The 20,561-nt window shown below is 40.1% G+C and overlaps 1 protein-coding gene across 3 annotated transcripts in view; it reads left to right on the forward strand.

Annotated features, from left to right (window-relative positions):
* BMPER (BMP binding endothelial regulator) overlaps positions 1 to 20,561 on the forward strand; it is a 150,422-nt gene that overhangs the window by 20,975 nt on the left and 108,886 nt on the right. For 2 of the 3 annotated variants that reach the window (XM_088521370.1, XM_088521369.1), the window contains exons 2-4: positions 17,417 to 17,499; positions 18,919 to 19,009; positions 19,765 to 19,847. In XM_088521370.1, coding sequence (XP_088377496.1) covers positions 17,452 to 17,499; positions 18,919 to 19,009; positions 19,765 to 19,847 — 222 coding nt within the window. In that variant the 5' untranslated portion in view covers positions 17,417 to 17,451. Of the gene's footprint in view, positions 1 to 4,480; positions 4,581 to 17,416; positions 17,500 to 18,918; positions 19,010 to 19,764; positions 19,848 to 20,561 lie in introns of all 3 variants that reach the window. The other variant, XM_010226532.2, reaches the window with a different exon arrangement.

The following is a 20,561-nucleotide window of genomic DNA, read 5'->3' on the forward strand; positions in this document are numbered from 1 at the left end:
CTTTCCAAGGGAGTCTGAAATTCCAGCCTGAACCCTTTACTGTGTGTCCGCTGGGGAGTTGCGTCAGATGTGGCAGCATCGTTCTGGATCAGCTCGACCTCTTAAAATCTATGTATTTTTCCAACATTAACAAAAAACTTAGCTGAGGTCTTGCGATGTTCTCTCACTTTCTGTGTGTGTGCCTGAGCACTAAATTAAAAAAAAAAAAAAAAGGAAAGAAAATCCCAGATGTGAATCTATAAACCATCTGTTTAAAATAACTATTGTGCAGGACTATAATTAAAAGTTATTTATTATGAATCTTGGGATTCTATTATGGATTTTGACTGACTCGCAGGTTTCTGATTTAGCAAATGGTTTATGTATTTATGAGCCATGTGTCTCTTCTGCACTTCTCAGTGCCAGAGTGCATGTCCTTTAAACAAAAGGAAAAAATCCCCTACCCTCCCATAACAGTTGGCTTCTGAATGTTGCCGTCTAAGAAGTTTTCTCTTAAGAACAGCAAAAATCAAAGTATCCAAGAGCTTTCAGCAACTCCTGAGACACTGTTGTCAACACAGATGGAGGTTTGGTAATACAGCTCTCCTGCATGCAGCTACTTAACAACTTTTTAAATGTATGGTTAGGACAAGTAATGAAATGTTATGCTTGCAGGGGGGTAGGAGGGGACGTTTTTGGAAGGAAAGGATTTGTTGTTAAAAGTCCGTTTGCTCTCACTTTGCCTTGTGAAATGGGAGGGAAGGAGGCAGCAAAACTGGAACAGGCAGATTGACAGTGCATGTTAAAAGCAGTGCTTTGGACTGCAGGGTGGAAAAAAAGTTCCTGGTGACAATTGCTCCTTGTTTTATCTTAGTACTTTTACACCCTATGGGCCTAGGAAATCTGCACTGGATAATGCCTGACTGCAATAGACTAAACAATGATTTACCAGCCCTGCTTTATCTGCTCCTGCCATATGATTGATTGCGTGGTATTAACCCTTTCCTCCACATCTTCTGGCCTAATTTTCCACAACGGGCAGAGCTGAGCTAAAGAAAGAGCATTCCTAGAAAGAATTTCAAGATTAAATTCAGTCTTAGAAGAAACAAGGGGAACCTCACTGCACTTGCAGGGAGTTGCCCTCGTCTGTGTTTAATTCAATAGAGATTCTGGCATTAACACAATACTGAGAGGGTTTGAATTGATTGTGGCTCTACTGTATGTCTGGTGAGCAAAAAGACCCCCAAAAGAGCCATAGGGGCCATACCTCTGAGCATCGCAGTAAGTCATGTCTAGAAGAGCATCTTAGCCTCTCTATTAGGCCCCATGACTCACATGCACAGGGAACTAGGCACATCAAGGTCTGTCTTCAGGGGCTCACCTATAAGACCATGTAGGACATTGGCTCTATAAATCCCACCTCTCATCAAGACTGAGGCAGTCTAGTCATGATGTCAAAGAACTGCTTCTACTACCCTGCACCTGTGGGTGTCTCCTTCAAAGGACAGAGCTGCTGGTGCTCCCTGCTTTCTTTTCTTTTCTTTTCTTTTCTTTTCTTTTCTTTTCTTTTCTTTTCTTTTCTTTTCTTTTCTTTTCTTTTCTTTTCTTTTCTTTTCTTTTCTTTTCTTTTCTTTTCTTTTCTTTTCTTTTCTTTTCTTTTCTTTTCTTTTCTTTTCTTTTCCTTGCTTTTTTTTTTTTTTAATAAAAATGTAGTGTAAGTGTGGCATCTCCTCCCACACCTTTTAGCACCATGCTGTAGCAACTGGTGCACTCACCTCTGAGAAGGAGATCTTTGCCCGGTGCCCTCCACCTCCAGAGGCAAATCCAAGATCCATCTCCCACTTTCCCACAAAAGTCCTCTTGATCAAGACCGGTGGGTTTGGGAACTGTGAGGAACAAGCCCCTCCAGTGGCTGCAGGTCCACTGAGCAGCAAGTAGTTGAAGGTCTGCTGGGATAAAGAAAGGAAATGTGAGTCCGTAGCCTGCTGCTTGAGATACTCTCCAAAGGGGAGGACTCTTCAGCTCTAGCCACTGCACCGAGACCCGTTATTGTACTTTAAATGGAGCAGCTGCTTAATGTAAAATAGCCCTTGGCACTGGGGCGTGAACTCCAAAATCTTCCTTCCCAGGAAAACTTCCCAGCCACTAGGCTACAGAGCCATGCTCAGCTTTGATTTTTCTTTCCTGTTGCTTCCATCCTCACCTGTAATGAAGGTCCTGAGACTGAGATGTGGCCACCAAGCTTGCTGGTGATACATGGAGAAGAATAAGATCTGAATTTGGCTCCCTCCCCTGTCTTCTGAGTTGCTTCAGTCATTTCTGATATAAGTGGTCTGGGCCAAATAAGAGATGTTTAGTCTGAAGCCAGATACCTCTTGTTTGAAATACACGTCAGGGTCATAATTAGGATTATTTTGTACTGCTGACATGGGACAACCAGCTGAGACAGCCCTTTCTAAAGAGCCAGATGATGGCTGGGAAGTATTTGAGGGCGGGGGAGGCAGCCAGTACTTGGGAGAAAGGGGGAAAAGGCTGCTAAGAAATAGGACTGTTTTTGACATACACTACAGGTGCTCTGGTGCATCAGGGTGAATCAGGGTGCAAGAGGAAATACAGAGCTGCCTTTTACCTATATCTCCCCTCTCCCTGCCATCTCCTGTAATGATTTCTTCCTTTGATGAGGGAGTCTAAAGGGTAGGTGCTCAGTGAGCCTGCCGTAATGGATCCTACATGGATAGGTTACCATGGAAGGTCACTGTGTGCCACAAATCCCCTTGAGGTAAATCATGTGCTCCAAAGGAAAACACAAGTGGATTTTGCCTTTCCTTCAAACCCATTTCAACATGCAAAAGAGTTTTCCCACCATTGTGGGCCAGTAGATATTTTTCAGTCTTTCATTAAACAAACTGCCATTGAAAAGAATCAGAACTTAGCAGAATCCTTTGAAATGTAGACTTGTATTTTTGGGAGGTTTGATAAACTTGTTTTTTGCTGCCTTTTAACACATCTAACTGAGGCTGAAGTGAGGCAAAGTCAGGGGCACGATGTTCACATAAAGGAAATCAGAATTTCATTCGGAGCTCTAGAAAGAAGTTGTTGAGCCAGTTTCACTGCTATACTCTGGCTTCTTTGTGCTAATCCAGAACTTCGGAACTGTCATAAATTCAGCTTAACTAGCCAGTAAAATTGCATTTATGGTTGCTTTGCAAGGCTGGAATGATGAAAAGCAGCCAGCACGTATATCAGTAACTAGTAGTGGCCTTTTTACAGTAGCTGCAGTTTAGCTGAGAGCTTTAGGACACGATCCTCATTTACTGATTTCACACTGACTTGGCTAGAGTTATTCCTCATTTATGCTGATAAGATTGAAGTGCCTTTATAGCTCCCATCAGATCAGACAGTGACTTTGAAAAAAAAAAAACTCTCATTTTAGACAAAGAGGCTGGAGTGTAATAAAACCTGTGTGTTATCCTTCACAGGCACCTTGAATAAGGCCACAGGGAGCAAAAGAAAAAGACTGAAAAGCATGGTTTCTTTTCCTTTAGTTTTATGATTTACATTTCTCTAGCCCTGTGATTTTTTTTAGTCTCTAATTAAGTCATAAGACTGGATGAGGTGGGTGCTTAAATCTAGTAAATGGCCCCCTGTGTCACTTAATGAACTGAGCTACTAATTATAGGTGGAGCTCACTTCAGAAAGCTACTTCAGTCAGGAATTTAAAGTACCAAAACTTTACTTAAAGAGAAAAAAAAGTATTTGTTTTCTTCTCTATACACAGATAGGGTTAACCAGAATGGTTGATATGACAGGGGAATGTCAGGCTATAAATGAAATATTTCTTCTGTCCATTTTCACACTCTTGCATTGACATTCCTTAACATGATCAATGCGATCTTTGGCCTGGACAGTCACTGCAAGATGATACTATAATGTACAACAACTCTACCTGTTTGTATTGCTTTGCAGATCCTGAGCATTCTGGGGAAAAAGAGATCAGTTATAGTTGTCCCTTCTGAGGGACCCCTGCATAGTTAGTTAGTCAGAATGGTTTTCTGCGCTGCAGGAGAGTACTGTTTTCTTTGAGATTGTTGTCTTTTCCTCTGCTGTCTGCTCTTCATCGCTATGAGAAGTGATTTCTGAACTGTGGTTCAGGAGGCAACACTTCAAGACACTGAGGATGTTTTAACAGGCACATCGTGTAACTAGCTTTCCATATAACTGGATTTCTGCAGTGGAACACATTTGCTATGCTGTTATATGTGGCGGTTATGAATTACTGTCTACCATTTAAATACCATTTATTTGGACTCCTGCATAATTTAGGGACTGTCCTCTACTACAGTCCTCCAAGGGGAGAAAATTGTTTTGAATCCCAAGGACCTCTTCTCAAGCAAGAGAGAAGCTTGCTAGCCTCACATTTGATTTATTGAATTGCAAGAAACTGAGATCTGGATTTGGTTTACTTACAGTAGCTCTTGTCTATTCTTTTTTTTTTTTCCAGAATAAGGAAGTGACATGCAAAAGAGAGAAGTGCCCAGTGCTTTCCAAGGACTGTGCTCTCGTCATTAAGCAGAGAGGAGCTTGCTGTGAGCGTTGCAAAGGTGCAGTTCCTTTCCTGTAGTTTCTCTCTTTAAAAAATGTTGTCAGTTCTCTCTGGCAAATTTATTTTGGGGGCAGAGTTAGGGTCTTCATCAACTGACACTTGGCTGTCACCAGAGTCTTCAAAAAGACAGCAATCACAATTAAAATTAACGTTTTTCCAAAACTGATGGACATGAATAAAATGACACATCCACCCTGTAATTAGCTTTTCAGCAATCTCAGTCCTTTAGAAATATATATTTATTCTGCTTCACTGATGATAGACTTTTGAGTGATTTCTCTTGTTCTAGGTTTATCTACTATGAATATTTTAGGTCAAAATCAGTCTGCTACTAGTAACCGGTCATTAAGCTTCTTCAGTAGTTCGACAAAATAGGAATAATACTTTCTATTAATAGAGGGCATAGTAATTGTTCATGACTATTTTTTCTTCTCTCCATGTTAAATACAAACAAATAAGAACGTGTCCATTTTACTAAATATTTCCTGATTCAAATGATAATGTATTAGAATTTTTCCTTAAAACCCAAATGGGCAATGATCTGAACACTATACATTTATTAGTTCACCAACATGGTATCTTCTAAATTCTTTAGAATTCTTTAGAATTTTGAGTTAAGTATAATTAAAAATGAATTGTGTAAACATACTTGTTATGTAATTACCATGTTTATCCATATGAGAAATGTGCAAGGAGATTAAGTTGAAAACAAGTCTTTTTATACTCAAACAGTAAATAAGAAGTTGTAAAACATTGTAATTTTGCTGAGAAATTACTGACATAGTCAATTAAGTGGAGAATGTCAAATTCAGAAAACTTTATTTTTCTTTTTTCTTTTTTTTCCCTGTTGTTTAATTACCCATTGGAGATATAATGGCTTTGGGAAGTAGATAGGGTAGGATGAATTGTTGGTAAATAGAAGTATTTATTGCCCTCTCAAAGAAAACACAAGTGCAAGAAAACAGATTGCACTGAAATTCAGATGAAAGACATGACAGAAGTGTATTTTTTCTGGATGGTTGCAGAGATGTGTTATCTATCTGGTCTACTCATTTTGCTTCTACGGGGCAACTTCAGAATAGGCTTGGCAAGCCCAAACAGAAAGTCTTTTCTAGAAGGCTGACACAAAAAAAAGAAAAAAAAAAGAAAGCAAGTAATACCTACAGTAAGAATGAATCTGTAGTTACAGCTTTCACATAAATTAAACATAATTTATTCTATTTGTCGAGTTTCTTTTTAGTGTCAACTTTATAGTAAGAGATTCCTAAGCATTAGTGTGATGTGTGATTAGGTTGGAGGTTGAGTCTCCACTGTGATAGAGGGTGTATTAGTTGCCTGAGAATTTTAAATATATTTTAAACGTAAAATTTAAAATGTTTACACATGTATACACACATGCACACAGAATTCTATATAGAAGGAAAATTAATGCTTTAAAACTGAGGATACAGAATTCAGGCTTTAAGGGCTATCATCAACTTGATTCAACTCCTTCTAAGGCTTTCAGGTAATCCTGAAGTGTGGTGAGCATCTTCAGAATGCTGATCTGAGTCTGCGATCTCCAGATCTGTATGCCTGACATCTCTAACAGAAAAAATAACAGAAGGTATTAAAAACAGAATTAGGGAGCACGTGGATAATTGTGATATACAGGGGAAGAATTAAATCTTATTAGAGTCTTTAAGATATCTTTACTTATTAAAATGTTAATAAGATATTATCTTGGATTTCTAATAGGCATCCAACAAGATCTTGTGCTAAAAATCCCAGAGAAACTAAGCAGCTCTGAGTTTATAGAGAAACTCTTCTCATCAATGAATAACTGACAGAAGGTAGCGATGAATGGTTATGTTTCTAATACAAGAAGTTACTCGGTGGATTCTTGCAAGGATCTTAACCTGTCAGCTTGCTCAAAAGTGATCTAGAAAAGGGAGAAAGTGTGACACAAAATTTCCTGGTAATGACTTCTCCAGGGTATTAAAATAAGAAGATTGTGAAGAGTTGCAGAATGTTCTTATGACACTGAATAGCTGCTGATAAAATAGCAAATTAGTGTAGATGCACATGTAAAGAGTTACACACAGGACAAAATAGTCCTAAATTTTCAAACATAATGTTGGGCTCTGAGCTGATGATTACCAGTTCACAACTCATTCCCAATGTAGTAACAATTCTATGGCTCAACACTCAGTGGGTCTCAAAAGTGAAAACCAAATGCTGGATTTTTTAGGAAAGGAGTAGAGTACAAAATGAAACTCCCCAGTTCTACTATCTCACTGTGTTGTGCACCCACCTCAGAAATACTGCATATAGTTCTGCTTTCTCCCTCGCTGGAAGCTCATGTAGATCTACAGAGCAGAGAAGAGCCATAGGAATGATAAAGAAATGGCATAACTTCCCTTCAAAAAATACCTATGACTCATCAGTTGAAAAGGATGTTCTAGACCTTTATAAAATAATGAATTATGGAAGAGATGAAGAGCAAATGATTGCTCAACTTCTCCTTCAGAATATTAACTAGGTCACATGATTCAAAAATAGCTGGTGGCAGGTTCAACATCAATAGTAAGAGATGCACACAACTTATTAGACTTATGCTTAAATATATAAACAAGGTCAGCTTTAAACTTTAGCATTGCCGGGTCTTGAAGCTTAATTTTGCCAAGTAAATGCTAAACTTCTGAATAAATGTTTCTGCTATTTCTCAAAGTTAAAGCTAAATACGTGTCTGTATAATTACAGCAGCCCCCTACACCACACATTGTCACCAGGCTATTCTGGAGACATGGGAAGAGGTTGACCTTCACCTCACAGGGAAGCTGCTTTTTTTCCTGGTGTCTTGTATGTTGTAGAAGATCCTATTCTATGCAGAAGTCATCTGTGTACAGTTACAGGGCTGCAGTCTTACTGGGATCATGAAGATGAGGTGGGGTAGCTCACATGACTAAAGTGTTGCAATGGATGCACAGAGACTGGACAGGAAGGTGAGCATTTGGAGTTACCCTTTACATGAGAGAGCAATGGGATCAGGGCGGTCTGCCCTGGGAGCAGCTGAGGACTTGTGGGTCTGGATTGGAACCTTTGTGTTTGCAGACCCTGTCCTCAAGGAGGACCTTGATATCTGCTGGACACAAGCAATCTGAAAGGTTTGTGGAGGGAGTGCATTGATGATCAACTTCTTAACAAGAAGTGATCAAGAAACCAATGAGACGAGATTGGACTTCTTCCCTACATACAAGCAAGAACTGGTTGGGGATGTTGGAAGCGGCCTTGGATCCCTCCAAGACATCTGTTTGACAATGTGCTCCAAGCTTCAAGAATGGTCTATCCCAACAGGAAATGAGTGGGCAAGAGGCCTACATGGAGGAACAAGGAGCTCCTGACATGTCTCAGAATTCAGACATAAAAAGGAAGTGTACGAGAGGTGGAAGTGGCAACAGACAACCCAGGAGGAGTATAGATACACTATCTGAGCATGCAAGAATAGGGTTAGGAGAGGTGAAACCCCGTTAATCAACCTGAAGCTTTCTATGGTGAGACAACTGTCTTGGTGGATGAGGGGAGGAAACAGTGGATTTTGTCTGCCTTGACTTCAGTAAGGGTTTGACACTGTCTCCAGTAACATCCTCGTAGACAAGCTGATGCAGCTGGGCTAAGAAGTGAACAGTGAGAGGGACTGAAAGCTGAGTGAACAGCCAGATTTAGATGGCTATGATCAGAGGCATGAAGTCCAGCCGGAAGCCAGATACGAGTGGTATCCTCCAGGCATAAAGACTAGTGCCAAAACCATTTAACATCTTCAGTAATCACCTGGATGTTGGAGCCAAATGCATTCATGAAGTTTGGAGATGATACAAAATGGTAGGAGTGGCTGATACATCAGACACTGGCGGTGCTTTTCAGAAGAACCTGGTAAAATGGACAGAGAGGAATCTCATCAAGTTCAACAAAGAGAAGTACAAAGATCTGCACCTGGGGAGGAATAACTCCGTGCATCAGTACAGTCTGGGAACCAACCAGTTCAAGAGCAGGTTTCCAGAGAAGGATGTGAAGGTCCTGGTGAACAAGTTGAACATTGTGCTCTTGGGCCAAAGGCCTGCATTAGGAAGAGAGTTGCCAGCAGGTTGAGATACTGACCCTTCCCCTGTACTCAGCACTGGTGAGACCATATCTAGAGTTCTGCATTCAGGTCTGGGCTCCGCAGCACGAGAAACACATGGGGCTCCTGAAGCAAGTGCAGCGAAAGACCTGTAAGATGATTAGGGGATTAGAGCCCCTCTCATAGGAGCAGAGGCTGAGAGAGTTGGGACTACTCAGCCTGGAAGAGTGAAGACTCAAGGAGTCTTGTCAATGAACATAAATATCTAATGGTACAGTATAAAGAAGATGGAGACAGACTCTTCTTCCTGGAGCCCACTGACAGGACAAGAGACACCAGCACAAACTGAAACAACGGAAATTCATCCAAACACAAGAAAACACGTTTTTTACTGTGTGGGTGACAGAGCTCTAGACCAGGTTGCCCAGATTTTGGAGTCTTCATCTGTGGAAATATGAGAAACCAAAGTGGACAACCTGCTCTAGATGACCCTGCTTGAGCAGAGCGGTTGGTATAGGTGAACTGGAGTCCCTTCCAACCCCAAAATGGGTGCCTTGTGGGAAGTACTTGGGGATCAAGGTTGAAAGTGCCAATGCAAGGCAGATACAGTCAGCTAGGTACCAGTTCAGCTCCCTTTGCTGTCCCAGCAGCTCTCCGGCACTTTCAGTTCAGCTGCAGCTGAGACTTGGCCCTGCAACGTTTGTTCTCAGTTACTATTTTGTCAAGCTGCCAGAATGCTCATAGGAAACACAAGCAGGAAAAGGGAAACAGTGATTTTTACTGGTTATATTTCATCTAAACCTGAACAAAGTGTTATGAAGAAAAGACACCAGAATCTGATGGATATTTTTTCTTGGCCTAATTCCCGAACCCTGAAAAGACTTAATCAGGCCATAAGGGCTATTGCAAGCTCTCTTTGATAATGTCAGGTCTTCCCACCTTGTGAAGGAATAAATGTCATTTGAGCACAGTATCAGGAGGATAACATCAACACCAAAGTGTACATTTCCAGAACTGGCTTGTGTAGGGAGAAAACCACCACTCTGAGTCAGTTGTGACATTGCTGCCGGGATACTTTATTCTATTATAAGGAAGGCATGCTGACCAGCTGTGCAGGTCCGATATGAAATAAAGCATTTTGAACTAAGAAATTCTATGCATACAACAGCGCATCCTGCTAAGCTCTCTTGTTCAGTGTTACATACAGGAAAACTTGGATTGTCTGCAGAAAGTTTTCCTGTAAACGGTTGCAGGAACGGAGCATATGTCCACTGCTCCTGTTTGGGCATTTGCATGCTACCTAGATGACTCAGCACTTCTTTCCCTTCCCCCCACCTCTCCCCTACCCATCATTTTCATAATAAATGGAAAGGTAAAGAAGAGCTTTTGCAATCAGAAATGAAAAACAGAATGATATTCACTGTGATGGAAATGTTGTCTTATCCCTTTCATACAAGGAGATTTTTGCTTTACTTAATATTTTAAGTCCTCATAGAAGTAACATGTTTTAACAGTATTCCTTACTTTAAGCACATAGGACCTTCCATAGTAAAGTTGGTGGGTAAGGCACTCTTTTTATACTCCTCTCCTTTTTTTTTTTTGTTCTGTGTTTGTGCAAAGTCTGGAATAGATGAATGTGGGCCCATGATTATGGCTCCCTGCTGCAAGGAAAGTGCAAAAAAATAAGCATAATGGTGGGGACTTTTTATGAGACTATTCTGACAGATACTTTTTGTGTTTTATAAAATATATACCATTCATTCTGAAAGAATTAAAAAATTAAGCCCTCTTATTACTTTAGCATAGGAAAAATATGCCACTTTTCATCTCTCATTATATTTAATATGTTTAATGAAAACATATGAGATCACTGAGATTATAGAAATAGATTTGGCAGCATTTTCTTACTTAGTTGGATGGAGACATGTCACTCAGATATAGAACTCTCTGCACCTCTAATAATAAGTTATTCCTCCCTGAAGAAGTGAAATTACTGGCTCAAGGTTATATAAAGTGGGCTTTTTTTTGTCACAGCAAGTATAATTTGCAATCATATGCAATTTCCCACATGCAATTTTGCTTTTGGTGTTCTTGTTAACTTTTGAGAATTACTTTCTTGTTTGCTTTTAGTTAATGAACTTAGAGGTTTATAAGCTCTGCTCTGTTGTGAAGAAAATCCTAGAGTTTCCCAGAGAAGGGAATCAGAGCCCAGGCATCAGCAGGACTAGTTCCCCTGCATACTGGATATCCAAAGCAGTCGGAGTTAATTCTGCATTTCTTGGGAAGGATATCAACTATTATGCTTGAGGACTGCAGCCAATTTCAACTATTAGGGCTGGCTTGCGGAGGAAGTCAGAGGGAGGTTACGAGTTTATCAGTGCTCGGGCGGATCTCCCAGCACCCTGCAGAGCCGCAGGCTTGGCGCTCTGCTTGCCGGGTGACACAGGCGATGTGACTCTGGTGCCTTGCTGCAAGGGGGACCAGGCGGCCGCTTTGCTTGGGGTGCTGAGGGGGCACCATCACTATACCTTGCGGCACGTCTTTGGGTGCCCAAGGACCATGAGACCTAATGTGTGTGAAGGGACAGGAAGGCAATTACATATTTTTCTACTAAAATCTCCTTCACCTGAATAATATAGTCTTGGCCTCCATCAGAGACAGGTTGTGGGAAGAGATGATTCAGGAAGAAAATCAAGTCTAACTTTTTGTTTGGTCTTTTCTCCCTGCCTCTCAGTAATATGCTCCAGCTCTGAAGGAGGAGACTCTCTTTGAGGCTGGATGTTATGTTCATTTTGACATTCACTCACTTTGTAGCTCTCTATTTCCAGTAGACGTAAGGATTTTCAATCAGTGACATGCAGCCACTAAAGGCAGTATCATCACTTTATGGTATCGGTTTTGGTCACTACTGCTTATGCTTAGGGGTGAAAATGTCTTTCCCTCACCACTACATATATTTTACACACCTTCAATATCTGATGTATACTGTCTACAATTGTTATATCCTACTGTGCCTCAAATTTTAGATTCCCTTCCCTGACTACTTCCCTTCCCTTCCCTTGATTACTATGATTCTCCATTTATGTGAGAAGCTTTCAGGAACGACAGTCATGTCATGTTGCCCTGAATAGGCAAGCCATTCTGCAGCCAAACATCAGTTACCCAGACTTCTGCGATCACACAGTAGTTCTTCCTGCTCTTACATTAGAAAACAGCATGATGCATTTGTGCATCGAATTTGTGCACCACCTGCATTTGTGGTAATGTGCAGATGTACTGACAGCTTGTGTGTGGACACTGCATCCAGTAAAAGGAAATCAAGGACCAAGATGGAGGTCTTGCCAAATAGCTTTCATGTGTTACATTTGCCCGGAACCACAGAATAAACAAGTTTAGTACACGTATGACTGGAATAAGAAGTTATTTTACTGTTTAACTCTGAACCTGGAAGATGCACTGTCATTACTGCGAATGAGTTTGCTGCTGTGAGGAGATTGGGTATGATGGCAAATAGTTGTGTTCACAGAGTCACACAGCGTCATGGAATAGTTGAGGTTGGAAGGGACCTCTAGAGATCATCTAGTCCAACTCCCCTGCTCCAGCAGGGACACCCACAGCACGTGGCACAGGGCGGCATCCAGGTGGGTTTGGATCAAGCAACGTCATTCACAACATCCCTCACAGCCATGAGAGGTCACAGCTCTCCAATTGCTGATCTTGGCAAGCACACAAGGTGTCAGATCAGGAATTAATAGCAACTCTAGCTACATATATTTTTGCATTGCAAAGCTCTTATGGATCTGGCAGGGTGACATATATGTATATAAGTGAGAGTGAAATTCATTTTGGGGAGATTGCAGGGGGCAATAAGGAACCACTGGGAGGAGACAATGTCTTGATCTCTGCTGCTGTTTGCTCCATGAACACAAGCTGAATACCATCGTATGCTACAAATGCTGCAATCAAGGCATAGCCCACTTGCAAGGCTTTGCTTTAATGTGCTGTACACACATTGCATGGCCTCTGCACCTCACATTCCATGGGCGGTGGAATTGCCATGGTGCAGCCACAAGTAGGTTTGATTACACTTGGCTACAGAGAAAAAGCTGAATTTTCAACCTTTTAGAGACAGTCTTGGCGTGAGGGATTTTGCATATATATTTTATCCTTCTGCGTTGACAAAGGAATATCTGGGTTACCTGATATGAAAATTACACAAAAGTTGATTTGCATCTATGGAACTTTAGTTTTTTTAGGAACTGTCAGTGACTCTAACATTGCTAAAACATTTGGAAATATATTTAAAAATAGGTGCACAAGTGATTCACAGTTCTTTTATTTTGGCCAACAGATTTAGTGTCAGGGAAATACTGCAAAATTTGCAAGTTGCTTTTTTTTTGTTTTGTTTTCTTTTCTTTGCTTTTTGGCTAGAACTGGTATTTAGTGTTAACATGCCTGAATTCCTCCCCGAGGATTAATTTATCAAATACTAAATAAAACATGTCTTATGACTGTTTTCTTTTTCCTGATGTTTATTTTCCATGCCAATAGAGAGGTTCCTTTTTAAATAGAAAGTGGAGGGAAAGCAAGAGAAAGACAAACAGGAGAAAAAAGATGCTGAAGAAATGAGGGATGGGGAGCCAGTCTATTGTGCACCAATCTATTACTTTCTCTTGGGAGAATACGGAAATGACTTGTCTATAAAATTCTCATTAGCCTAAAATAAGCAAAAATTTCTTCTGGAGTCTTATTAGGCAATGTCAAGTTGAGTAATAAAGGCTTGTTTCTAATGAACTCCTGAGGACACTGGTTGAGCTTTAGCACTATTAAACTGTCTTTTCCAGTCAATTTCCCCCTTTTCATGATATTGCTCTGTGCTGGGGTGGCTGAGGAAAAAAAAAAATTCATTTAAAACTGTTACTGCTTTTGGAATGACAAATTACTTCCTGATTGTCAGCTTGCCCACACGCCAATAACTAAATCTGCTATAATTTGCATCTATTGTTATTTCAGTCCAAGTCTGTGTAAGAATGCTTATTTTGGAATTAAATTGCTCTTTTTCAAATTAAATCCACTAAAAGTTGGTTTATGCTGTTTGAAACTAGGGCACTCAAATAAAGCATCACAGCATTGAATTAAAAGAGCTAAATGAGTAAATTAGAAGTGATATAACAATTTTACCTTCATTTATTGTGCAAGAGTGATTCAAGTCTGGAGGATCATTTTGCCTTTATGAGTGGCCAGAAGTTAATGAGCAGTTTCGACTGTATATACAATAACTGACCAACTTCAAAGTATTTGGTGATTTGGTTTGATTCAGATAAGTGACTTTAAGCTTGCATGTTTATCCAGGACTTATCTGAACTATTTGGGTTGAGGTAGATTATAGGAACAAAACCTACAACTAACTGAAAGTTAATATTTTACATTAATAAAACACCAGCTGTCCTTAAAGACAGAAGCAGGAAGGCCTAAAATATTAGGCACACTCCTTAGCTGATATGAATCAAGCTAGCTCTATTAAAACTAGTTTTATACAACTTTCCGTATGTGGAATCCCGAAGATTTTCATGATGGGTGTATATCGTGGAATCAAGTTTGCCTGCTAGTGTTAGGCTGACTCATTGCTGTTACCTTTCATGAACTCCTTAGAAAAACTATTTGGGAATTTGCCCCTTGATAACCACCCCTCTAGCCTTTTCCTTTATGCTTTAAGTATGTATTCAGGCAGAAATTAGTGCTTGGCATTTATATACTTAAGTGATTGTGCTAAGCTCTGATCTTTCTTGATTTATTGTTTTCCCCTGCTCCCCCTTTCCAATGGCGGATGGAGACAGTAAGTTAATATACTGCTATTTCCAAAGGGAACTAAAATGTCTTTTAGGAACATAAAGTATGTTCAGCCATAGTCCGTTGCAGCAACAGGCACCAAGGTCTTTTATGATGGACATGAGATATACAGTGAGGGCTGCTTTACAAGCCAGGCATGGTGGACCTTTAACCATGAGCTCCTTAGAAAAGCTTGACCATGCAAGCATGCTACAGCAGGAGGGCTTTACTCGGCTGGGTTTATGTGAGGCCCATGAACTTCCACACTATGATTAGGTGGGTTAGGAAAGTCCTGGTCTATGTTTGCATGTGTCAGCTGAGAGATTTGTGCATTGAAAGTGAGGTTCAGAAAAACTGACTGGTATGTGGGCTTTGTTTTCTTTTCATTTTGAAGAATGAGTAGTAGGTGTAGCTTTGGGGGTGTGCAAGGGGCAGGCAGAGCAGTAGGGCACACCTTTGGTCAAGGACAGGTTAAAATATCACCCAGAGGTTTGAAGATCACTTGCTTTCTTGCCTTCTCTTCAATCTGTCAGACACTCAGTCCTTCCCCAGCTCTGGCCAAGCCTGTCCATGTTATTGGCTAAATCTCCCCTTCATTCGTACTGTTCTCAGCAGAGCATCTACTGACATCCAGCTCCTCACACTTCAGCTGGTGCTTGTATGATGCTGCTTCTCTTCACTCATTCTACCTACTGGTCTGTGCCAGTGCTCTAGAGTGGTATTTCTGTCTTGAACTCTTCTACACACTTTCTCATCCTGGCTTTTATATATTGAACTTTCATTGCCCACGTCTCCCTGACATAGTTTCTCCTGTTGTGCTGTCCCCCAGTGCTGACAGCACCAGGCTTGCAGGCAGGTGGAAATCGGTTACCCCTTTGCTGCAAACCATGGTGAGATGCTAACCATGGTGACAATAGACAGTGCTGCAGGCACAAGGATTTCATAGTGCAGCTTGGGTTCATGCATCAAGTGACAGTGAGGTGGCTGCACTGCCTTCGTGCTTTCTCAACCAGGCTAAACCTTGTACTGAAAACTTCAGTCCAAAATGCACATCCTGTACATGAAGATTTGCCTGGGGCTCATTATCTTTCTTGCAGAGAAAATCCTTCAAATTAAAGCACACAATTGGTGGGCAAATATGTAAGGTATTTTACAACCGATACTAGGTTCCAACTGGAGCCTTGATTCTGCAAGGTTGCTGAAGACTTCAAACCTCTCCAGTAAAAAAATACACGCATGTATATTTAACAGCACAGATGGTTGTTCTGCTTTGAGTGCTTAAAAGTTAAGCAGATGCTTAACGTCACTTTCAGACTGGGACCAGAGTCCTGGTATGACCTGATTTCTGCAACCTGAGCAAGCGGAAACTCTTTGAACAGGCTGCTGTTTTGTTAGGGCTTGCAGCGTGCAGAAAGTGAGACTCTGCTACGAGATTATCTCAGTATTTCTCAGAATGGGATTTTAAAATGCTTGAGAGGAACCAAGGACCTCAGATTCCTCTCTAGAAGTGACAGCCTGTGTGTGTAAGAGCTCAAACAGAATTTTATTAGCATAGTGAGAATCTAAACACTTTTTTAATGCTCAAAACCCCATCATAGCTGTGCTACTTGAAAAAAAGTGAGGTTCAGATGTGACTTGGCAACTTTGAATCTCTGTCAAAGATTAAATTATCATAACCAGCTCTTACACTATTGATCAACTATTTTTAAAAAAATATCTATTTCAGCTTAAGTGGGGGAAATTGTCTAAGCATCTGCAGAACTCTCTTGTATTGCTATTGCTCTTTACTTGGCCTGGAAAAAAATCTGAATACTGCAAATACTGAAGGAAAGTCTTCATTTTTTTTTGAGCTCTTAACCAAAGGCAGTTAATAAATTTGTAAATGATCTTCATACACCATGTTCCTGTTACATTTGGTGTTGAATACAAAATTATTTTGTTGCAGTTTGAAGTACCTCAGCAGTTCAGAGTTGTGACTTAAAACATATCTTTTCCACTGGGGTTGAAGATTTACTGGTGCAGTACTTCAAACTTGCAATATATTAACATTTTTTAAAAAAGTCTGTATTTTCAGAAGGGTGCAGAAGGTATCCAAAAGCAGTTCAGAACAGTGCACTCTGAACACTAAAGAACGCGTATTAGAGTAGCTGCTAAGGTAGGATTTGGAAAGAGAATGGCTCTGTGGCATGTGATTGATTTTACAATTTTGTGCTGTGTGACTGGATGTAGATGACTGTCATTCAAAGTCTCTGGCAGGTCTCCTGTTGATTTCATGGGCTCTTGGATCAAGCCCATTTTGAGTAAAATAGGTTAGGAAAAAATCCTCTGAAGCGGTAAATGGAAAATGGGCATTTTTCCCGCAGAATATATTGCTTTAAATTTTCTTGTTCAGAAACATTCTGGCTTTCCAAATAATTAATTTTTAGTTTTAATTGAAATGATTTTTCATTTAGAAGCAAACTCTCTCTAAACAAATATTTTGTTTTTTATTTTATGTCTTCTACTTTTGCTTTTCTGGTGAAACATTTATTTCTTTTCTTGGTGCTCCCTTTTGGCTCTCTCTCTTCTGCAAAAATTTAAGAAAAAGTAAAAAAAAAAGGGGGAAGGAAACTTGTAGAAAGAGCTTATAAAAATGTGAAATCACTTTTTTTTTTTTCTACTAAAATACTTGGATGAAACTTCATTTAACAAAGGAAAAAGCCTGCATTTGAGGAATATATTTCAGCTCTAGTACTGATCGTGTGCATGAATGAACCAACCTTTCCTATTTTCTGGTAACAAAGTTATTGCATAATACATGAAGAAGCACAAAGCTAAGCACCCAAATGCAACACATTTGAGAGTGCTCTTCTGCAAGCGTCCCCAGTAGCAGACTGACTTGCTTCTGTCTGTCTGTCTCTCTCCAGACTGCAGTTTTGGGGGAATTACATACAACAGCTCGATGAAGTGGCACCTCCCGACCAATCCCTGCATTACATATCAGTGCCAGGTAAGGATGTTGTAAGTGCCACAGAAATTGAATCAGGATCTTTTCCTCTGAAATTCTGAGCATATTTTACCCAGACCAAATAACCTTAAACATTATATGTCTACAACACATAGGAGCTTTGCATTTAAAGTAGCTTAAACCCCTTCAGATGTGGCTGGCTACTACCAGCACATTCAGAAAGACAGGTTTTGTGTGTCTTGAGTACTGCCATACCCAAACATTTGTGAAGGAGTGGTACAGAGTAGAGTCATTTCCTGCTACCTTGACCTTGGAAATAATTCCAATTTTTCTCAGCATGCTAGACCTTTCATGAGATGCAAATTATTATTTTAGTTGTTAGACATTTTTTTTGTATGTGTTTGTGTATGGGTTTTACACAGGACTCTCCTTAAGAGAAACCCGCAAGCAAACTTTTCTTTTCCTGTGCTCCTTCCCTGTTAACAAAGTGGATCAGGACTTTTTGTGGGCTACCTATCTGCAACCAGACCATTTACAGGCACAAAATATTACGTAAGGACCTTCTAAGCATCACATCCATTAGAAATAGGAGACTTGCCTGTGTTTAAAGAGCTTCTGCAAATACAGGAAAAGGAGTCTGAAATGTATTATTTCCTTTTCTGTGATACTTCTCTATGCAATGCACCCACATTTTTAAAGACAAGAAGAGAATTAAGTTGCAGCAGCAGCACTCTGTATCCTTGCACTTAATGGAAATATAATTAAAGTTTGAATACTCTGATCACTGCTAGCTACCTAAAAGTAGCATTTCTTTACTGTCTGTTTCGGTGTCCAAATGCAAACCTCTTTACCCTAAATGCATGCATTTAAAGAAACAGATTTTCCCTGCCTCCAAATGCAAAGGCGCGAGGAGCAAAAGAATAATAGCCCTTTGTGCACAGGTCCTCGCATTCAGATTTGTTCAGGAGGACTTCTTGAACAAGAAGTACAGGAAATGTTAATTTGCTAATACTTATCAGGAGCAGCATCAAAGATAAGAGGCTCCCCTATACAGAACAAGATGTTTTTATCTCCTTTCTAAGTCTTTTTCCTCCAAGGGGAGAGGGAAGAGATTGCTTTGTGTTTGGTCCATTTCCACCAAAGCTGCATGGCAGATTACTAAGGCTAAGGATCCCTGATAAAAGCAGGATTCCTTTTCCTAACAAGGTGCTTGGTTTCTTACCTGATGCATTTGAAGGCAAATCCTATGTCTGGAGTCATGGAGGCTCAAGTGGATCTTTTGACTGTGGATTAACCTGAACCCTGATACCAAGCGGCAGCAACTGCTGGGAGAAAAGAGGCTTTGAAACCCAGTGCTCCAGAGCATGTTGTGTTATAATTGTGTCTCTCTTGTAATTGTGGATTTTTGCTTCTGAAAGCAGCCACAACAGTAACGAACATGCCTGATCTGCTCTTTTCCAGGAAGGAGTGATAATAGAGTCAGAGGTACAGTGTGTTGTTCATTGCAAAAACCCTTCCAAGCTTGCAGGAATGTGTTGCCCTGTGTGTCCAGGTAAGATTTCATGGCAGGATGCTGCTCCGTGTCAACAACTGTATCAACAATATTTCTAATGATAACCCTCATTTCCAGAGAGGTTGCATCTAATTCCACTATCTAATTCCACCTGACAAGTTATTGCAGTACGGGCCAGTGGCACATAATGTACTGAATGTCAGTGAGCTTTTTAGTAGAGGATATGCAGAGTGGGGATGCATGGGGGAAACATTATTTCTTACTTTAAAAGTACATTGACATCATTTTTCAGAGGATCTGTTAGCTGTATTTTCTTGGATTTTGTTGAGAATTGAAATATGTTGGGAAATGAGGTATGAAACGAGCAGTAAAGGCTGCTTGTTTTTATAGGCTAATTTGTATTTAACATAGTAAGTAACATTTGTAAGTAAGCACTGTTTCCATTGTGATATAATTGATTTACTATATTTAATTTGTTACATTTTCTACCAACATCTAATATAGACTCGGAGTACACGAACTGTTAAAAAAGAGAAAATAGATGATAAAAATGTTTCAAAACCACTTTTAATGGGAGACCTGACTTGGTACATATTTACCTGCTTTAGAAGTATGCTTGCTTTCTCCCAAAAGTTAGTTGGGGGTCCTCAAGGCCTTTATGCAGGCTTTTGAATTGCTGTGTATCAGAGAAGATGGTATGATTTATTTTTTCCCATTGTCCTATTGTGAAGTGTGTTGTAGTGAAAAGGTAGTGTGCTATCTTGAGCTAAATTTATTCAAACTCTGTTTTCCAGGCTGTATATTTGAAGGGAAACATTACAATGAAGGACAAGAATTTCAGCCTGAAGGAAACAAATGCACCAAGTGTTCCTGCATTGTAAGTATTTGCCTTTTGGCATTGTATCTCCCTGCATGGACTTCAAAAGGCAAATTTTTATTGTCATATCAAAACAAAGAATATAAGGAATTCAACATTATTATGTATTCTTCTTTCCTCTTGGAGTTCAGATTACTAGTGAAGATTTTACTGTGATAATACATTATATCACTCGTTCTCAGTTTATCATCTGTTTTTGTGGCTTCACGCTATGTGCAGATAGAACACTATGCTTGAGAGACGCTTGATGTGTTGAGTTAGTGATGCTTTTTTCATGTGATGGGATCATGCTGGTGACCAAAATTTATTCAGGTTTCATCTATCGATCAACATGTATTAGCTGTTTCCTAAAACTGATCTGTCTTAAGGATTCCTTTGAGATGTGTGCAGCAAGGGCCTTTGCTCTGATTTACTAAGTGAAAGGGTGAGGGTAGCCTCCTTAGGCTATCCCAGGTGAATTTTGGCTTGACGCTTAATGACAAAGTCATACCCTGGATTTTAACCTTGACTAGCAACAATATAGAGAGGAAGGAATAATTACATCCTTTGGGTAAGGAGCACAGGCTTCTCTTTCGCTTTTACTAAGTTAAGGGAGATAATGTTATAATGCTATATGAGTTTGGGCAGATAACTCTGACTTCATTGGTGTGATCTGAGAGACTGGTGAAATGTGAGGTTCAAATCACTGCTTACATTGCTATTGATGGGCTGACT

This window comes from Tinamus guttatus, unplaced genomic scaffold, assembly GCF_059628265.1.
Source record: "Tinamus guttatus ecotype Peru unplaced genomic scaffold, ASM5962826v1 Tinamus_guttatus_pri_ptg000119l, whole genome shotgun sequence".
Taxonomy (NCBI): domain Eukaryota; kingdom Metazoa; phylum Chordata; class Aves; order Tinamiformes; family Tinamidae; genus Tinamus; species Tinamus guttatus.